Here is a 21,950-nt window from a genome sequence, read left to right as displayed (position 1 = left end):
ACTATAAAAGTACAAATGCTGATTAGCGATACGCTAATCAGCGAATAAAAGTGACTGCGGTGCGGTGGGGTGGGCGCTAACTGACGCTAACTACCTAACCAAGGGGCCTAAACTATCCCTAAAACCTATCAGTCAATACCAGTGGAAAAAAAAAAGTGACAGTTTACACTGATCACTTTTTTTCCTTTCACTAGTGATTGACAGGGGCGATCAAAGGGGTGATCAAAGGGTTAATTGGGGTGCAGGGGGGTGATCTGGGGCTAAGGTGTAGTGTTTGGTGTACTCACAGTTCAGTCTGCTCCTGTGCTGGATCCAACCGACGAAAAGGACCAGCACAGGAGCAGAGAAGCCATATAACAGATCATGTTTACTAATATGATCTGTTATCTGGCTTGTGATTAGATTTTTTAAAAATCAGCAACCTGCCAGCGACGATCATTGGCTGGCAGGTTGCTGATGCAATTCTCATCGAACTTCTGCCGGCCCGCGATGCGCATGCGCGGGCCGGCTGAGACCGAAATCTCGCATCTCGCGAGAGGACGCGCCGGCGCGTCCACTCGGAATGAAACAACCACCTCCAGGACGCGTCTGTGCGTACAGCGGTCCGGAGGTGGTTAAAAGTGCGCTGTCTCACACAGGAAGAAGTACAGTGCCGTCTTAAAAAGATTAAAATAGACAAATTGCCAGGACCAGATGGCATACACCGCTGTCCTAGCCAGATCGTTATTTCTGATATTCAATGACTCTATACTGACAGGGAGTGTCCCACAGGATTGGCGCTTAGCAAATGTGGTGCCAATATTCAAAAAGGGTCCAAAAACAGAGCCCAGAATCTATAGGCCGATAAGTTTAACATCCGTCGTGGGTAAACCGTTTAAAGGTTTTCTAAGAGATGCTATCTTGGAGTACCTCAAGGAAAATAAGCAAATAATGCATATCAGCATGGCTGCATGAGGGATCGTTCATGTCAAACTAATTTAATCAGTTTCTATGAGGAGGTAAGTTCTAGACTTGACCAGGGCGAATCAAAGGATGTCTTATATTTGGACTTCTCCAAAGCATTTGGCACTATACCGCATGAAAGGTTAGTATATAAAATGAGAATGCATGGACTGGGAGAAAATGTCTGTATGTGGCTCAGTGATACAGAGGGTGGTTATTAATGGTACACACTCAGATTGGGTCACTGTCACTAGTGGAGTACCTCAGGGGTCAGTATTGGGCCCTATAGGCTTGCACAGTAAAAAATAAATTTTTGCAGATGACACTAAACTGTGTAAAGTAATTAACATGGAAGAGGACAGTATACTGCTACAATGTAGCGAAAGGCAGTCGGCACTCCTGTTCAAGAATCCCGGTGCTCGCGTCAGGGTAGGAAATCCCACTTGAAGCAATAAGATAAGACCGGCACTCGGATTATAGTTGAAAGCAACTTCGCTTTATTCAGGCATGGAAGAGTGAAGCACGGAAGCGACACGTGTTTCGGCTCGAATGCGAGCCTTTTTCAAGCATAGTGAGTCTCTACAAAACACAAATTTAAATAGTCCGCCTAGCCTTGGCGTAAAAACGTGTTGACGTCACATCACCATGACAACAAAAGTATACAAAACATTAATTGCAACAATTACAGACATTGATTGCAAGAAATACAGACACCAATGCCTCATCCAGCATAGAGGCAGGGCAGAATGCTGGTTGCAGAGTGCTATTGCATTTGTATTTTGCGTTTGTATAAATACAGACATTGTTGCTTTACAAAACAAGCGCAGCAATTCCAAACATAGTTGTAACATAGTTTCAATACCCATGAACATTTAATTCATACTTGTGGCTTTAAATAAAATGAGCTGCGGGAGATAAAAAAAAGGAGTCAGCAAAACAACATGCGACAATAACAAGCAGCATAGACAAATATCAACATAATTACCCTGATTCGTATATCAAATACAGATTACAGGATAGTATAGCGACATCCATTCTTGTCATTTTTTCTGTGACTTAATCAAAAAATAATAATTTTTTAAAATTATATGAAATACGGTAGACCATAACTGTCTATCAAACAAGCAGATCATAGGTGTATCGCGAAATTCACTGATGTCTGGGTAGGCAACACGCAAAATTCCCCAATGCTTATTTACAACGTGACAGAACTTGTTGATCCATGGGTGATATTTAACAATAAACGGTAACCTCTTAAATTTGTGTTTTGTAGAGACTATGCTTGAAAAAGGCTTGCATTCGAGCAGAAACACATGTCGCTTCCGTGCTTCACTCTTCCATGCCTGAATAAAGCGAAGTTGCTTTCAACTACAATCAGAGTGCCAGTCTTATCTTATTGCTTCAAGTGGGATTTCCTACCCTGACGCGAGCACCGGGATTCTTGAACAGGAGTGCCGACTGCCTTTCGTTACATTGTATCCAGTGGTTCACGGTACCAGCACCCTCATCTTAAATTGACCCATAACATGTCATTTGCATATAGTGAAGAGAGAGCACGAGAAATTGTGTCTGAAGTTACCACCAATACAGAGTTCCTGCTGAGTCACGCAGCAAGGATTGGGAGAGGGAATCGAGAAAGCTAATAGCGTGGGAGCTGCATGCAGCAACGCTAGCTGAGTATTGCAGACACCACAGAATTCCACGTGGTTTGAGGGTCAATTTGAGACCTACTTTTTTCTGTGATGACTTACAATATTGCACACAATTCGCTAATATCTTGAATAAATGCTCTTATGATTTGACAATATTGACCATTGAACATTTAAATACATCGATCGCTGACACTAAAGCTCAAATTATATCAATTGAGCAACAGCTGAAGGATTCATTAACAGATGAAAATCTTGTATCCTTGAGAGAAAAAATTGACAAGAATTGTAGTGATCTGAAAAAGGATATTGAAGCCACTAAGCGCAAGAAATATACAAGGGACTTGGAGGACTATCAAAATAATAAGATCTATAGATGGCAAGACTCATTGGGTACAGCTATTCCATTAACAAGACGCTTCATACGTCGAACAGGCTCTCAGTCGTCAGGATCTGGCAGCGATTACCATACCGATGCTCGCTTCCCGGCTTCTTTTTTAGGACAAAGACGCCGAAAAGGAAAAATACAAGGAGAGCAGGACGTCACCACAAGAGAGGCACCAATACCAATGGCGACCAGGTCCCAGGTATAAAAGAGACTATTATATAACATATCTTCTAAAAATCTAACTCCTATTCAGATGCAATTGTTAGAATAAGGTTTATCCTTCAGTCCAACTGAATCCTTTGAAAGTTTTCAGTTTGACATGGACTGTCGACGATTTTTTTAGAAGCATACGATTGAAGGCTCATTTTGCAGCACAGGATATGTCAGTCTCTGCAGTGGATCCACCTGTACATAAGGCTGGGTTCACACTTGAGCGTTTTACAGCGCGTTCAAACGCGCTGTAAAACGCTCAACACATGAAAACCAATGCTTCCCTATGGCCCTGGTTCTCACTTGAGCGTTTTACAGCGCTGAAAAACGCGCTGTAAAACGCCCTACGCTCAAACAAGTACTTGAGCTTCTTTGGGGCATTTTGACGCGCGTTTGTGGCCATAGGACATTGCAGTCAATCACACAAACGCGCGTCAAACGCGCGTTTACTATTGCACAAAACGCGCGTCAAAAACGCGCGTCAAAAACGCGCGTTAAACGCGCATATCAAAGACGCTCAGGTCTGAACCCAGCCTAAGGGTTTGACACTTAATCAATTTGGTTTGAGACTGAAAAGTAATTTCCAGCCTCCCAAAACACATCATCCTGCAGAGACCTACATATCCTTAGTACAGAGAGATTTTGATGTGATTTTGTCAGATATACAACATGAGGGTTTGGCTTTCACACAATTTATCTAAGGGAGAGAAATTGGCATTACGTTCCTTACTTGATGATAAATCAGTCATTTTTAAGCCAGCCGACAAAGGGGGTTCTTTAGTTATGCTAGACAGAGTATTATATTTCGGAGATCTTGACACAGCTTTCTGACAGAGATACATATTACCCTTTAAACAGGGATCCAGTTTTTGATATTAAACGTAAATTGATAGACATCATAAAGAGGCATGTTTTCTTGATAAGTTGTGTCAATTCTTAATCAGCATCCGGTTACTCCTGTCCTATATACGCTGATGAAAATTCATAAAAGCATGACAGCACCCCCTGGTCGGCCTATTGTGGCGTCTAATGATTCTATTTTATCTGCACCTGCCATGTTAATTGAGAAAGTTTTAACTCCCTTGACAAAAAAATTCATCATTTTTATTAGATACAAATCATTTTTTGTCTGACATCAAAGATTTACATCTTGAGACAGGTGATCTTTTGGTAACATACGATGTATGCAGCCTGTATACATGCATTGAACACGCAAAGGGTCTTACTGCGGTTGAATGGATCCTGGAATCATCTGATTATACTTTACAAGAAAGACAATTTTTTCTGCAGTTACTTGAGTTAGTTTTGCGGGAAATTATTTTTTTATTCCAGGATACCTTCTTCCAGCAGAAACAGGGAACCACGATGGGCTCGCATGCCGCACCGCCATACGCAAATAGCTATATGGCATGGTTCGAAGATAATTTCGTATACAATAATTTACTATACATACAATCTTGTCTTTTCTGGCGTCGTTTCATAGACGACATTTTTTGTGTATGGCGGGGTGGCAGCGAGTCCCTCGAGCAATTCACCCACTATCTGAATAATATATGGCCCGAGTTATGTTTTACAGTCCAAAGTGATGCACATCAGATTAATTTTTTGGATACGTTGGTAATGAAAGGTCAGAATAATTGTATACAGACCGACTTATATATAAAAAAAACAGACAAGAACAGTCTTTTACATTATTCCAGCAATCATTCACCTTTTGTCAAGAAATCATTGCCTTTCTCGCAGTTTAAGCGTGTTAAAAGAATTGTATCAGATGAATCAGTCAGGGAAACTAGATTAATTGAGATGGCAGCTAAGTTCTCTTCCAGGGGCTATCCTAGATCCTTAATTCTGAATTAAAAAAGTGTATTAGCAAATCCGAGATTGTAAAATCTCGTAGGGACAATAAGAGGTTACCGTTTATTGTTAAATATCACCCATGGATCAACAAGTTCCGTCACTTTGTAAATAAGCATTGGGGAATTTCGTGATACACCTATGATCTGCTATAAGAGAACCAAAAATATTAGAGATACCATCGTTAAAGCAGACATAGGTGGCAGCATGAATATGCCACGTCAACTTTTCCTTTCCACACCTAAGAAGGGTACCTTCCCCTGTTTGCAGTGCGTTCATTGTTCGGCGGTTATCAAAAGGTGATTCTTTTTTCCATCCACACACGGGTAAAAAAAAATTCCCGTTCAAGGTTTTTTTACCTGCGATAGCAATTACGTGGTATATTTGTTAAAGTGCCCTTGTGGCCTTGTGTACATTGGTGAGACATCTACCAGAATGAAAGATAGGTTTAGTAATCATAAATCTACTATACGTAAGAAAAATCTGATGTTGCCAATTCCTTTTCATTTTCATTTTGATAGATGTGCTCACAATGTTTCACAACTGAGATTTCAAATCATTGAGCAGGTGCTGCCACCCCGTAGAAGTGGCAACAGGTTGCTATTGCTTAACCCCTTAAGGACTTAGGACGTACCGGTACGGCATGGTTCCCGAATCCTTAAGGACCCATGACGTACCGGTATGTCATGGCTTTAATTTGCTATTCCGTCGCCGCGGGGGTTAATCGGAACGGGATTTCGGCTGAAATCATTCAGCCGGCATCCCGTAACAATGCAGGGGGGGGTCATTTGACCCCCCCGTATCGACGATCGCAGAAAACCGCAGGTCAATTCAGACCTGCGGTTTTCTGCGTTTCCGGTCCATTCAGGTGTCCTGTGACCCGATGAACCGGAAAAAGACTGCGATCGGTGGCGTAATTATACACCACCTATCGCAGTCCGAGGATTTGGAGAGGCGGCGCTGGCCCTGGTGCTGAACGCTGCTGTCCAGGGTGCTGATTGGTGCAGGGGAGAGAGGCGCGAGATTCAAACTTCCTGCGCTCCTCTCTCCCCTCCTCTTCCTGTCCAGCACCCTGACCGTGCAGCACCGTCCAGCGTCCAGCTCCTGAGTCCCCCTAATCGTAGTCCATCACCCTCCTGCACCCATCGCCACCCAGGTAGGTTAGGGTCAGTGAGGGAGAGGCACCGTTAGGAAGGGAAAGAAGGGAAAAGTTAGGGAAAAAAAAAAAACTTTTACTAAACTTTCTTTTCTTTCTTTCTTTCTGATCCATCTAATCCCCAGACCCCCCCCTGCCACTTGCCCCCCCCCACCAACCCCGGTCTACTTGGTGCAGGTTGCCATGTACAACTCTTTTGTACTATCCCGAAGCGCTGGCAGCACAGGGACATTCCTCCAATTCTATGAGGCAGTCCTCAAAGACCTGATCTTTTCGGACCGGGAAAGAGCAGGCCGGAGTACCTCGGGAATTGGAGGCGCCCGGATCGTCCCTGGCCAACACTTTCCAGGTGTGGTCCCCCATACTGGAAAGAAGGGACGAACCCAAAAAAGATGCAGAGTGTGTCACAAGAGGGGGATACGGAAGGACACCACTACTCAATGTGACACGTGCCCCGATCATCCGGGCCTCTGCATTATCAATTGCTTCAGGGAGTATCACACTTCCATGGAGTACTAAATTTTTATAATCCCCAACAGTCCACTAGAGAACATAAAAAACTATGGCTCTCAGACTTTGGAGACACGGAAACAATTTTTTTTTCCCCAAAAAAATATTAGTTTTAGAGCAGGCATCCTCAAACTGCGGCCCTCCAGATGTTGTAAAACTATAACTCCCAGCATGCCCAGACAACCTACAGCCATCAGCAGGGCATGGTGGGAATTGTAGTTTTACAACATCTGGAGGGCCGCAGTTTTTAGGATGCCTGCTTAGTGTCTCCAAAGTCTGAGAGCCATACATATTGGGCATCGTCGCGTGCGTAAAAGTCGTCGCTATAAAACTAACTTTTGACCAAACGCCTCGGATGAACGGTGTTAAAAATATAAAATAAAAACGGTGCCAAAACACCCATTTTTGGGCAAAATTTCCATTTGAATCCTTTTTGCCGGTAATAAAGCAAGGGTTAACAGCCAAACAAAACTCAATATTTATGGCCCTGATTCTGTAGTTTGCAGAAACACCCCATATGTGGTCGTAAATGGCTATATAGCCGCACGGCAGGGCATAGAACGAAGGGAACTCCATACGGTTTCTGGAAGGCAGATTTTGATGGACAGTTTTTTTTTTGACACCATGTTCCATTAGAAGCCCCCCCTGATGTAGCCTAGACTAGAAACTCCAAAAAAGTGACCCCATCTAAGAAACTACACCCCTCAAGGTATTCAAAAGTTACTTTACAAACTATGTTAACCCTTTAGGTGTTCCACAAAACTAAATAGCGAATGTAGAAACAATTTTTAATTTTTTTTTTTGTTACATTGCCTCAAAAAAGCGTAATGAAGAGCAACTAAAAATCATATTTACCCCTAAAATAGTCCCAAAACAACAACCACCTGATCCCGTAGTTTCCTAGATGGGGTCACTTTTATGGAGTTTCTACTCTAGGGGTGCATCAGGGGGCTTGAAAGGGTACATGATGTAAATAAACCAGTCCAGCAAAATCTGCCTTCCAAAAACCATATGACGTTCCCCTTCTTCTATGTCCTGCCGTTTAGCCAAATAGTAGTTTACGACCACATATGGGGTGTTTCTGCAAACTACAGAATCAGGGCAACCCATTTTAAGTTTTGTTTGGCAGTTAACTCTTGTTTTACTCCTGGAATAAATTGATTATATTGGAAAATTTTCCAAAAAATAGAAATTTCTAAATTGTTTCTCCATCTGTCAATAACTCTTGTGGAACACCTAAAGGGTTAACAAAGTTTGTAAACCCAGTTTTGAATACCTTGAGGGGTGTACTTTCTTAGATGGAGTCACTTTTTTGAAATTTCTATTCTAGGGGTGCAACAGGGGGCTTCAAATGGGACATGGTATAAACAAAACCAGTCCTGCAAAATCTGCCTTCCAAAACCCATATGGTGTTCCCCTCCTTCTATGTGCTCCCGTTTGGCCAAACAGTAGTTTACGACCACATATGGGGTGTTTTTGCAAACTACAGAATCAGGGCAACCCATTTTGAGTTTTGTTTGGCAGTTAACCCCTGTTTTACTCCTGGAAAAAATTGATTATATTGGAAAATTTTCCAAAAAATTGAAATTTCTAAATTGTTTCTCCATCTGCCAATAACTCTTGTGGAGCACCTAAAGGGTTAACAAAGTTTGTAAACCCAGTTTTGAATACCTTGAGGGGTGTACTTTCTTAGATGGAGTCACTTTTTTGAAATTTCTATTCTAGGGGTGCAACAGGGGGCTTCAAATGGGACATGGTATAAACAAAACCAGTCCTGCAAAATCTGCCTTCCAAAACCCATATGGTGTTCCCCTCCTTCTATGTGCTCCCGTTTGGCCAAACAGTAGTTTACGACCACATATGGGGTGTTTTTGCAAACTACAGAATCAGGGCAACCCATTTTGAGTTTTGTTTGGCAGTTAACCCTTGTTTTACTCCTGGAAAAAATTGATTATATTGGAAAATTTTCCCAAAAATTTAAATTTCAAAATTGTTTCTCCATCTGCCATTAACTCTTGTGGAAGACCTAAAGGGTTAATAAAGTTTGAAAAAACAGTTTTGAATACCTTGAGGGGTGTAGTTTCTAGAATGGGGTCATTTTTGGGAGGTTTCTATTATCTAAGCCTCACAATATGACTTCAAACCTGAACTGGTCCATAAAAAGTGGGATTTTGAAGATTTCTGAAAATTTCAAAATTTGCTTCTAAACTTCTAAGCCTTGTAACATCCCCAAAAAATAAAATATCATTCCCAAAATGCTGCAAACATGAAGTAGACATATGGGGAATGTAAAGTCATCACAATTTTTGGGGGTATTACTATGTATTACAGAGGTAGAGAAACTGAAACTTTGAAATTTGCTAATTTTTCAAAATTTTCGGTAAAAATTGTATTTTTTTATGCAAAAAAATTAACTTTTTTGACCCAATTTTAGCAGTGTCATGAAGTACAATATGTGACGAAAAAACAATCTCAGAACGGCCTGGGTAAGTCAAAGCGTTTTAAAGTTATGAGCACTTAAAGTGACACTGGTCAGATTTGCAAAAAATGGCCAAGTCCTTAAGGTGAAATAGGGCCGAGTCCTTAAGGGGTTAAAAAACGGGAAAGCTTTTGGATCCACACTTTGCATTTTGTTAGTTTTTTTTGATAGACAGTTATGGTCTACCGTATTTCATATAATTAAAAAAATATATATTTTTTGATTAAGTCACAGAAAAAAATGACAAGAATGGATGTCGCTATACTATCCTGTAATCTGTTTATGATATACGAATCAGGGTAATTATTTTGATATTTGTCTATGCTGCTTGTTATTGTCTCATGTTGTTTTGCGGACTCCTTTTTTTTATCTCCCGCAGCTCACTATTTAAAGCCACAAGTATGAATTAAATGTTCATGGGTATTGAAACTATGTTACAACAATGTTTGGAATTGCTGCGCTTGTTTTGTAAAGCAACAATGTCTGTATTTGTTGCAATCAATGTCTGTAATTGTTGCAATTAATGTCTGTAATTGTTGCAATTAATGTTTTGTATACTTTTGTTGTCCTGGTGATGTGACGTCAACACGTTTTTTACGCCAAGGCTAGGCGGACTATTTAAATGTGTTTTGTAGAGACTCACTATGCTTGAAAAAGGCTCGCATTCGAGCCGAAACACTTGTCGCTTCCGTGCTTCACTCTTCCATGCCTGAATAAAGCGAAGTTGCTTTCAACTACAATCCGAGTGCCAGTCTTATCTTATTGCTTCAAGTATACTGCTACAGAAGGATCTGGAAAGATTGGAGGCTTAGGCAGATAAGTGGCAGATGAGGTTTAACGTTGACAAATGTAAGGTTATGCACATGGGAAGGAATAATACAAGTCACCGGTACATACAAAATGGTAAAACACTGGGTAACACTGACATGGAAAAGGATCTAGGAATTTTAGTGAACAGCAAACTAAGCTGTAGAAACCAGTGTCAGGCAGCTGCTGCCAAGGCCAATAAGATAATTGGTTGCATCAAAAAGGGGCATAGATGCCCGTGATGAGAACATATTCCTACCACTTTACAAATCACTATTCAGACTACACATGGAGTACTGTGTATAGTTCTGGGCTCCTGTGAACAAGGCAGACATAGCAGAGCTGGAAAGGGTTCAGAGGAGGGCAACTAAAGTACTAATTGGAACGGGGGACTACAGTACCCTGAAAGATGATCAAAATTAAGGTTATTCACTTTAGAAAAAAAGACGACAGAGGAGATCTAATAACTATGTATAAATATATCAGGGGTCAGTACAGAGCTCTATCCCATCATCTATTTATCCCCAGAACTGTGACAAGGGGGCATCCTCTGCGGAAAGAAGGTTTGTACACAAACATAGAAGAGGTTTCTTTACGGTAAGAGCAGTGAGACTATGGAACTCTCTGCCTGAGGAGGTGGTGATGGTGAGTTCACTAAAAGAGTTCAAGAGGGGCCTGGGTGTATTTCTGGAGTGTAATATTACAGGTTATAGCTACTAGAGATGGATTGTTGATCCAGGGAGTTATTCTGATTGCCTGATTGGAGTCGGAAAGGAATTTTTTTCCCTTTAAGTGGGGAAAATTGGCTTCTACCTCACAGGGGTTTTTGTGCCTTCCTCTGGATCAACTTGCAGGATAACAGGCCGAACTGGATGGACAGATGTCTTTTTTTCGGCCTTATAAACTATGTTATATATGACTCTGGACTGCTCTACATCTACGCTTCTTGTAATGTAAGGCAACCAAAAAATGGCTGTTCTGGCATTTTTTTATTTTTTTTATTACGGTGTTTATCTGACAGGTTAGATCATGTGCTATTTTTATAGAGCATGTTATGGAGGCGACGATATCTAATATGTCTACTTTTATTTTTCTTTTGTTTCAGTTTTACATAATAAATATTTTTTTTTTTATAAATCATGTTTTTATATCTCCATTTTCTGAAAGCTATATCTTATTTTTTGGGCGATTGTCTTAGGGTACTTTCACACTAGCGTTAAAGTTTTCCAGTATTGAGTTCACTACTAGGGGCTCAATACCGGAAATAAACGCTTCATTTTGTCCTAATGTATTCTGAATGTTAAGCATTCAGTTTAGTATGCATCAGGATGTCTTCAGTTCAGTCACTTCTCCGGCCAAAATTCCAGAACACTTGCCGGAATGCCAGTGTTCCGAAAAAAAACTGATCTGGCTTTCCGGTCTGCGCATACCTTTAAAAATGTGAAAAAATAAATAAACACCGGATCCGTTTTTCCATGCATTTGTCAAAGGAATCCGCATCCGGAAACAAATCGTATCCGTCTGCACACGGATTTCCGGACCTGGCAGGCAGTTCCGGCATCGGAACTGCCTGCTGGATTCCTTTAACGCTAGTGTGAAAGTACCCTTAGGTAGGGTCTCATTTTTTGCGGGATGAGATGACGGTTTGATTGGTACTATTTTGGGGTACATTTTTGATCATTTGGTATTACAATTTTTGTGATATATATATATAATTATTTTTTTACTATACAACACTTTTTTTGTCAAGGGTGTTCACCAGACAGCTTAGGCTACTTTCACACTCGAGTTTGGTGCGGATCAGTCATGGCTCTGCACAGACGGGTCCGTTCAGATAATACAACCGTATGAATCCATTCAGAACGGATCCGTTTGTATTATCTGTAACATAGCCAAGACGGATCCATCTTGAACACCATTGAAAGTCAATGTAGGACGGATCCGTTTTCTGTTGTACTAGATTGTGTCATAGAAAACTGATCTGTCCCCATTGACTTACATTGTGTGTCAGAACGGATCCGTTTGGCTCAGTTTTGTCAGACGGACACCCAAACACTGCAAGCAGCGTTTTGGTGTCCGCCTCCAGAGCAGAATGGAGACTGATCGGAGGAAAACTGATGCATTCTGAGCGGATCCTTATCCAGTCACAATGCATTAGGGCAAAACTGATCTGTTTTGGACCGCTTGTGAGAGCCCTGAACGGATCTCACAAACGGAAAGCCAAAACGCCATATAATTTTTTTAGATTTTCTTCCAAGTGCCTTGACTTATTGTGGGGACAATAAGCTACGATCCATCTGTTACCACCCCACCCCCCACCCAAAGAAAAACTGAAGCACAATATTTTTAAACACAGCCATAAAGTGAAATAGCTTACGTTTACAGTAAGTGTTTTCTCCTCCTGTTCCACTTTAACAGCATGTTTCCTTACAGCACAACTTTTTTCATAATAGGATTGTTTTTTTCTATATAAAGGAAGTAGATGTTTGTACGCAGTGCTCTGAAAACAGAAACCAGTAAACAGTGAAAATCTAAATCATTTCCGCCACAAAATCAGCTCTAAAAATCCTCAAAACAGCCTCACATTCATTTCAATGGGAATCAGCACTTGCTTTTTTTCCCCCCCATATGGAAAATGAAGCAGCATGCCTTATCTTGGAACGGAATCCGCACTGAATCTCCTATTGAAATGAATGGAAAGTGTTAAAAAAAAATTAACGAAATTAAAAAAAAATTCCATATGTACATCAAAGTGGAGGGCGAATTGGAAATTCCAGTGTACCTGTAATTAGAATCTGACATAATACAATCACAGCTAATTGTACTCACCAAGTACATTCTTCTGTGTTTAAAGCTTTCAATATGGCCAGTAATGAAACCCAGAGGTCCTATCATTTTGCAGAGTGTGCATTTAAAAGCATCTTCGCTATCAACTTCCGGATACAGTTGAATTATGTATTGTAGACCTGAAAAACACACCAATCAAGCTTTCAGATTAAAGGGGGTAGTGATTGTAATCTATACACTTGAAGTGGTTCTAGGCTGTGATGTTAATACTCTCAATTGATCTACTTTAGTGCTGCAAGTAAAAGATGCAATTGACCAAAAAAAAGTTCAACATTGTTGGAACCAACACGGATTCCTAAAACTAAAAGAGGTCTCCCAACAAACTGTACTAACCTCTCTAGCCCCGTTTTGAGATTTCACCGTTTTGGAATTTGTTTTCAGTAAAGCTTCCTTTATTTATAGCAATTACTGTATATTTCAGACTAAGACGCCTCCAGGTTTAGTAAACAGAAAATTAGAAAATTTATATTTTCTACTAATTAAAACTTCCTCAGTGACATTGACACCTCACTTAATGAAGTGGAGGTGTCAATGTCACTAACTTTAATAGTCTGGAGTAGAGGGGGTTAATAGTTTACAGTCAGTACCTGTTAATCCTAGTCTGTCACCTGTTTGATAATGGAAACAGCAATGGTGCATGTGGCCACATGACATGAGTATCACTACCACAGTTACAGTGTAGAGCAAAATACAGTACCCACTGTGTAGTCTCCTTACTAGACTGACTCCGCCCACTGGTGACATCAAAAGGTCCTTTTGCTACACTAAGGGTTTATTCACACGTCCATAGCGTATTGCAGATCTGCAATACACCCTGCCAGCACCCCCATAGAACTGCCTATTCTTGTCCGCAATTGCAGACAAGAATAGGACATGTTCTATTTTTTTCCAGAGCCGCGAACCGGAAGATCGTGGGGCGCGCTCCGGAAATGCGGATGCGGACAGCACACTGTGCGTTGTCCGCATCCATTTCTGCCCCATAGAGAATGAATGGGTCCGCATCCATTCTACGGACGTGTGAATGGACCCCAAGTCAGAGCTTTCATGTAGTTCCCTGCTGCCTGGGGACCTTCAGCATGAAGAGGGCTGTGCTTCTCAGTCTACTCCATGAACTGAAATGATCACATCCTTCTCTCCTGCCTGCACTGATCACACAGACTGGCGTTTGGCAGGAAGCAAGAGAAAGAAGTGTGCGGGAGCACAGCGCTCTCATTGAAAGTGCTGTATGAATGCTTCTCGGGATCATTAACCCCTTGATGACATCCTCCATATATGTGCAACGGATGTCGCCTCTCTAAGGTTCGAGCCCACTCCAGAGCGTAGCGTACACCACAGGTGCTTGCTGTTCACACAGCAGCCACCAGGTGTCAATGTCTGCGACGAGCGATCATAGCGAACGCAGACATTTAACCCATAAGATGCAGTGATCAAATGTGACCCAGGAGAGGTGCATTCCCAGGGCTGGAATACCATCCTCTCGCCGAGATCGGGGAAAGCGTTCCTTCAAAGTAATAGGCCTGACCCTGTACAAGGCTACCAGGCCACTTCTCCAAATTTTTATTTTCTGGTACTGTGCACTGTACAGGATCCTGAAGAAGCTCCTGTCATCACAGAAAGTGCGTTACAACTTCCAGCATCTACTCCTTACTGTTAAATGTAAGGATTTGGTTTAAATGCCTTAGTTATTTGCTTATTTTTCTTAAATATTCATTATCTCTTACCTGGGATAAAATGTTGGGACTTTGGAACAAATTACTAGTTTTCAATAGAGCTATGGTCTTCCTTGAACCTATTACCGATAATATTGCAACTTGAGGGGCCACTGTACTCAAAATGGAGCCAAATATTGCAAAACCAGTCAAGTATCAGAATTTATCTTTTTTTACCGATCCATTTCCATTAAAATGCAATTGATACCAAGTTCATTAACTTACCAATAAGTGGTTCTGTTCGCATTGGGCATAAAATATAATCTTGCAGACAGCTATAAAAATATTTTCCATACTTCTGGCCTGCAACACAGCAGTTAACATTACATTTTAATAAAGACTTCACAAATTGTTTAGAACATACTATAATTTTTAACAAAATGCACTCAACGTTGCCATTGTTTACTACTGAAATTAATAAAAAAAGTTCAACTGGCTATGACAAAAGGTGATTTGGTCCAATGTTTTCACACTCCATGTGTATTAAGCTATGATTTCAGGCAGATATTTTTTACCCTAACTCAGCATTTCTTAAACTGGTTTCCGCAGTTTACAGGGTTTCCAAAGATGAAAATACGTAATGGCAGACAGTTCTGCATACTAAAAGAGCCAGGAAAATCTTCATAGCATTATTAACTCAGGTAGATGAGGAGTAATCACTGTTAGGAACATGCTCTGAGACACAGGAGAAGAACGGTGTTGGGCCATTTGGAGCAGCACTAAGCAGGCTGTAGTCTTTGGCACTGGAACCGTCCAGCCTGCAGTATGCAGCTGCCCAATACGTGGGTATAATGTTCTCATAGCACCAACCATGCACATGAACCTTTATAATGCTTAGCCTTCCTTCAAAAAGTACCGAAATCATGCATATAATATACATCAGCTGAAGCCATGACTACCAATAATCTTTATTAACTTGCTTACAGAACTATTTTTCAGCATTTCAGAGGCAATCCTTGAGTATTGTATAACCGTATATAGTTTTACAGCCTCCAACACACCCTACACCATCAAGTTCTTCAACATTGATTTGTTTTCCATTTTTTAACGCTGTGTTGTGATAGAATAGCTTGATGCCTACTGCCTAGCTGATATGTACTACATATATTCTAAATTAAAACCTAACGCCTGTGACGGCCGTTTCTTTTTATTGATTTACAAAAGGAGAAACAGATAATACAGGTACAACTGTAAATGAACAGCGTAAAGATAAATACAGTGCCAGCAATGAACAACTGGGTCCAGTATAGACGGTAAAATATGCAAGAAGCAATCGTGCAGTGTGGGTGGAGAAATGAAAAAGGCGAGTGTGAGTAGGAGAGGGTAGGGCGGACTCGGGGAAGTATAGAGGGCGGGGGGTGCAAGCGCTGTGGCGAGTGTGACGGCTGTTTCTAGCATAAGTGCTTCCATGTTTCCTCAAGCAGAAAAAAAGTTAAATTCAATTCAGACATACATCTGAAGTAATAATGCATTGTTACTGTTCACATGCATTACTGAAGAATATTTCATATATAATTTTTCTTCTTCTCAATCCATTTATCAGGCTTTCATTTATTTTTAATGAACACACCTAGTGAAACTCTTTGAAACGTCTTCAGTAAATGGTGACTCAAATGGTCACCAATTACCAATAAAAATGGAAGACTCGAACCTTCAGAGAAAAGTTTGAACTTCTAACATCACCGCAACCCAGTCTATCGTGACGGGATGAAGGATTTCATCTGAATCTAGTCTCCTTGATACACCTTTTCGTCAGTCAACGTTATCGCTCCCATTTCAAATGTTTACATGGGGTTGCTTCACAATCAACTCTTGAAGACATGAACACAAGCCCATTAAAAAGATATTGCAATTTTATCACATATCGTGATAAACCTTTAACAAGCTGTTGTGCCTAGAAGAAAAATAAGTCATATGCAAAACATCAAGCAGAACACACAAAATTGAACCTTCTTAGAGCTTAAAGTCATACTTTACTTACCATAATAAGCTTCTTCCATCTTAATGAGTCAGTTCACACCGAAAATGAAACAGAAGATTAATATAAATATAATAACTGTACGTATCACTACTGACATTGAGGGGACATCAAACTTCAAAGTGAAATATTCTCCTTTACAAAAATAAGGCCTTTTCACAAAAGAGAGTTCTCCGGCCGGATCAATTTCAATGGGGCATTGTTTATGAGTGATCACCTGTGCTTTCAGAAAAAAAATTTAAAAAAATACGCAGCATGTTCTACACTGTACATTTTTCATGTAACCCTGGCCCCATAAAAATGAATGGAGACTGCATCCAGATGCAATGCATTTTTCACTCATTGTTGCTGGGAGATGTTAAGAATTATTCTTCAGTTTTTCATCAAGCGCGTGAAAAACTCATCAAAAACTGATTGCATCCAACACAAATCGCAGATGAAACGGATTAAACTTCACTGCAAAACATATTCCGTATCGCTCGCGTGAAATACGCCTAAAGGTTTTCTGATATGCCAGACGAATCATAAAAGCCAAACTGGCAAATGTTTGACAGCTAAGCCTGTTTTTAGTACATGAGGTAGATGTACTTGCATATTACACTGCTGCTTTACCACCAAGTTAAAAAATATTACTGAATGTCATCACGCCATTAGAATGAATGTGCAGTATATTTTGGGTTTTGTAAATAATTTGTACCTCTGTCACACTGGTGTCACAACTTCCATTTACACAGGAGACGTAATAGATGTGACAGATCCTTAAAGAGATTTATAATGGGTGTCAGGTTTTGTTTCTTTTACTGGATAGAATAGCGCAGCAGCCACGCTATTCTGGTCAAAGACCAATGGACACCTTATGGAAAGTAATGAACAGTGTAAAGAGTCTTAGGAGCACGACACACAGCTGTAGTATGTGTTACTGTGGTCACTGATCCATGTGAGTGCACTCTGCAAAAGATTACACTTTGATTTTGATGAAAATAAATCCCTTTTAGACATTATGGGCCAGATTTATCATTAGCTCAAGTCAGAATAATGGAGTGAAAAAGTCGCAAATTTTTGCGCAATCACTAAAACTGCGCACAAATTTGCGACTTTTCTGCTCTGCACTATGCTCGCCAGTTTTCTGAAAGTGTTTTCTTATGTAAATGAATCTCTAGACAGATTTACCATTGGGACTATTTAAAAAGTCGCAATTTCACTCCAGTGAGGACCATGCTTATCTTATGAGACATGACATTTATTAGAGTCTTAAAGGGCCGATCATAAATCTGACTTGGCTAAAACTGACTTTAGCCATATGTGAAAGTGGAGTGAGCTGTCAGAGTAATGATAAATCTGGCCCATTGTATTTAGCCAATGTCATGTCACAGCCATGAAGAATGTCAATGAGGTCTACATCCAAAACCGGAGTTTATCATAAATGTGCCTAGAAGCCAGCTCTTCTTGCCAGATGAGATTTAATACACATTCTTCTTGGAAGCCATCTCGCATCAGGCCGACATAGTGAATTGGGCACATGTAGCCCAATAATATAGAATCTCAAAGGTGCGGAATGTGCAACACTGCATGTCTCAACACTGGCTGTACTGTCAGGTACAAATGAATAATGGTTGGTCTAAGGCACAAACCCCGCTTGTTATAGTCCATCGCAAAAACTATACAGTAGACGCTCATATGACACACTGGTTATTACAATGCTCTTAATGTGGCAGGCAATGTAGTATCTTCCAGATAATATGCTGGTTAGGAGAACTGCATTAATGTTGAGTACAGAGGGTGGATATTGCACATTAGTTAGCCAGGACGCCTAACAACTTCAGATCCCTCTTCAGGCAGTACGGGGGAAAAAACTACTTATGTAAGAGTGTACAAAGATAATGCAGTTGAATTACAAAACTTAAAACTGAAGCGAGTGTCATACATACACTCAGTTACGAGAACATTACAAACCAAATGTGATGAAATGATGGGAACACACAACAAAGAAAAGTTCCCGATATCGGGCTGCTTATGTCACACGTAGCATTACCTTTTTATGTTCTTCATCTTTGTAGTGAGAATCGAGGCCATATGTGTTTAGGCACGCCACTCTGCAAACCTGGGGAGAGGTAGAAATTCCGTATCATGGCAGGATAAAAACTGGGTGGAGTGGATTATTTGTAGTAAAACCTATGCCCTATTCATACATGTGTCTAGAGTCAGACGACAACAGCTCTTTTTACAACACTTGTAAGTACAAACATTATTCTGGCTCGCTTATTTTTGGAAGTACCATAGCAGTGAATGGAGACAAAGGCACATGCAGTCTCCTCTCCATTCCCTCGGGTCCCTATTCTTGAGACACGTACAGGATTAGGTGGTGGGACCCGCACCTTTCAGACATTTAAAAGGCATATCCTATCCATATACCATAGCCAGATGGAACAAATAAATCTGTCACCGGGAAATTCACTGTTAAACCAGACAATGGGGAGGGGGTGAATTTATTATTTCCTCCAAGCCTGTTTTCTGACATTAAAAAAGTCGAAAAATGCCAATGTGCCACTTTCCAAGAATGGGGAGGGTCTAGTGGCTTAGTATATTTATCTTTTTACTCTAGTTTTAGTTTTTTTTGCATAAAAGACTGAAATCTAAAGCAGCTGGAAGCTGACACAGATTTCGGTCTGGGTGCATCCTCCAGAAGACTGTGCGCCAAATTTACAACAGCAGCGCAAGGAATATTCACCAGGGTAAAACCCCAGTCTATGACACATTCCCTCCAGTAAGGCTAGTTCAGCTGACTTTCCCTTTTTGATCCATATGCAGATTAGCAGCTAAGTGCACTGAGGAAGGGCTCAAGCCACTCTATACATCCATTTGCCTCCGAATCCTTCTCTTTCTTGACTAACAGAAAGAGGCAGGATGACTATGCCGGAACCTATCCCTGTCAAAGAACAGATAGGGAGCTGGCAAAAGAAGCCGGAAGAACAAGGGTGCACAAACCAACTTGGAGCCACGCTCAGTGCACTTAGGATTGTTGTGATCTGCAGTAACAGGTTTGGCTTGGATCGTAGGACATTTGAATACTGTGATCGTCTCTGAAGCTTGTCTTATCAAGGCTGTTCTTTGTTTTTTTCAGTTGCTGAATGGGAAACATTTAGAAGTCAACAGGGAGACTGTCCAAATGTATGGTACAATTTAAAAATAAAAATTCAAGTTTTTTCACTATACTTAAAAAGGGACACTGACAGGCCCTATAAAACATAGTTATTCCTATGCAGTCATAGATCTATTAAAGTGTATTCCAATGATATAAGAGTACCTCCTGTCCGCATTGTAAACCATGTAAAAACAACTTTATATTCATCTGTCAATCACATTTCTTTATGCCCAAGGGGCGGGTTTTCTCCTACCTTCGCGCCCAGTCACGCCCCAACTGTCGATTCCTAGCGCCGCCCAGCTCATTATTATTCACTGCGCTGGGTGACTCTTACATTACCCGATCCTGTCACCTGAGAGAAGAGCGCTGGATTCAATTACAGGCTTGGGAGGGTGCCAGCGCATGCGCAAATGGTCCGATTGAGGCCGATGCCCATAAGTATCTATCGGGTATGCGCGGGAACTGACAGGATCGGGGAATGTAAGAGCCGCCCAGCGCAGTGAATAATAATGAGCTGGGCGGCGCTAGGAAGCGACAGTTGAGGCGCGGCTGGGCACAAAGGTATGAGAAAAAAACACCCCTTGGGCATAAAGAAATGTGATTGACAGATGAATAAAGTTTTTTACATGGTTTACAATGCAGACAGGAGGTACTCTTATATCATTGGAATACACTTTAATAGATTTATGACTGCATAGGAATATCTAAATATGTTTATAGGGCCTGTCAGTGTCCCTTGAAAAAGAAATGTGTCACCAAAAATCTTAGCTGCCAGTTAAAACTAGATAGCAACACCTCAACTTTTATTTTCTGATTGCAGATGTTTTATTCTATTTTCTTTACATAATTATGGGGGCTGCCATCTTGCTTGGGCTGTTCTCAACCACATTTAGAGAGCATTAAGAAAATGGAGAGGAGGGGACCTCACTGACTTCTATGGGAGAGTTTTCTAGGCATGCTCTGTGTCCTGTGCAGATGTCATTGTACAAGGAAAGAACAGATGGGGGTGTGGCCGGATGTGGAGCTGAGCGGTCGCATGCCGTGTTGGCTCCGTAGCTTGCAGTGAAGTAAGCGGCTCACAGCAGGGTAAAGTGACCCAAATCCAGTGGAAAATAGACCACGGATATCCACCTATCAACGTCAGAAATGGGCCGCGTGAAGAGAAAGGAGGGCCCGCCGAGCAGAATCGCGGCGTTCAGAGCCTCTGGAGATGGCGCCCGCTCTCCGCGACACCTGAGGTACTGCATGAAGGGGAGATCCCTCCAGCGCGGCACATAAGCGCAGGAGGAAAGTCCAGTGCACATATCTGCCTCTCTCTCTTCAGCATATCCCTCCCCCTCTAAAAGGGCAGCAAGATTTAACCATCAATAATTATTTGATGCAAGAAACTGCAGTCTCCTGTAATGATGGAAGCTTGCTCCAAGAGAGAGACATTCCTGTAAATCACTCTCCCCCACCTCCTACTGATAATGGTCAATCTGCACCAGTCACTGAAGCCACTCTGAGGTCCCTGTTATATGACCTGAGGCATTCTATACAAAGATATATCCACTGCGTGCTCTGCTCTACAAAAAGATATCACTCAAATTGGAGAGAGAACGTCTCATATTGAGGACAAAATGGAGGAGATCACTAACTCCCACAACCAGTTAGTGGACGCACATAATGATGCTGAGGACGAAATATCGGCCTTAAAAAACTCAAACTAGCAGACCTGGAGGATCGCTCTAGGCGCAACAACCTAAGATTTAGAGGAATTACGGAAACCGTTGAAACTGACACTATTAAGGACTTCCTTACAGATTATTTTGTCACACTGGTCCCAAAGGCAGAACAAAGAGACCTATTAATTGACAGAGCGCACAGAATCCCTAAATCCAAAAACACTCCCAGTGCCGCTCTCAGAGATGTTATTGCCAGGCTGCACTTTTACCACTTCAAAGAATTACTCCTCAAGACAGCAAATTCCGCACAAGACATACCTGAAAGATTTAAAAATATAATATTCTCCGACCTCTCTGCAGCTACGCTGAACAGACGCAGAGAATTCTCTGTTGCTACAAAAATCCTCAGGGATCACGATATCCCTTATAAATGGGGATATCCGGTGAAACTCCTGATCTTCAAAAATGGAATAACCCATGCAATCTCTTCTCCAAGTGACACCATGAAGCTGCTCCAGAAATGGTCCCTGGCTACGGTGGATGAAGACAGCAACTCACCCTTGAAGAAAAAGCCTCCTACCCTGTCTAGAGAGCGGACCTGAAGCCATATCGGAT

At 41.3% G+C, this 21,950-nt stretch overlaps 1 protein-coding gene across 1 annotated transcript in view; it reads right to left on the bottom strand.

Annotated features, from left to right (window-relative positions):
• Positions 1-21,950, bottom strand: part of LOC121001209 — a 119,013-nt gene that overhangs the window by 82,696 nt on the left and 14,367 nt on the right. Inside the window, exons 3-7 of the mRNA XM_040432174.1 lie at positions 18,562-18,630; positions 16,533-16,551; positions 14,777-14,854; positions 12,825-12,961; positions 12,373-12,495 (exon numbers count right to left, since the gene is read on the bottom strand). Coding sequence (XP_040288108.1) covers positions 12,373-12,495; positions 12,825-12,961; positions 14,777-14,854; positions 16,533-16,551; positions 18,562-18,630 — 426 coding nt within the window. The remainder of the gene's footprint in view (positions 1-12,372; positions 12,496-12,824; positions 12,962-14,776; positions 14,855-16,532; positions 16,552-18,561; positions 18,631-21,950) is intronic.

This window comes from Bufo bufo, chromosome 5, assembly GCF_905171765.1.
Source record: "Bufo bufo chromosome 5, aBufBuf1.1, whole genome shotgun sequence".
NCBI classification, from domain to species: domain Eukaryota; kingdom Metazoa; phylum Chordata; class Amphibia; order Anura; family Bufonidae; genus Bufo; species Bufo bufo.
The sequence above is the reverse complement of the archived record's forward strand: the minus strand, read 5'-3'. Positions and strand labels throughout refer to the sequence as shown.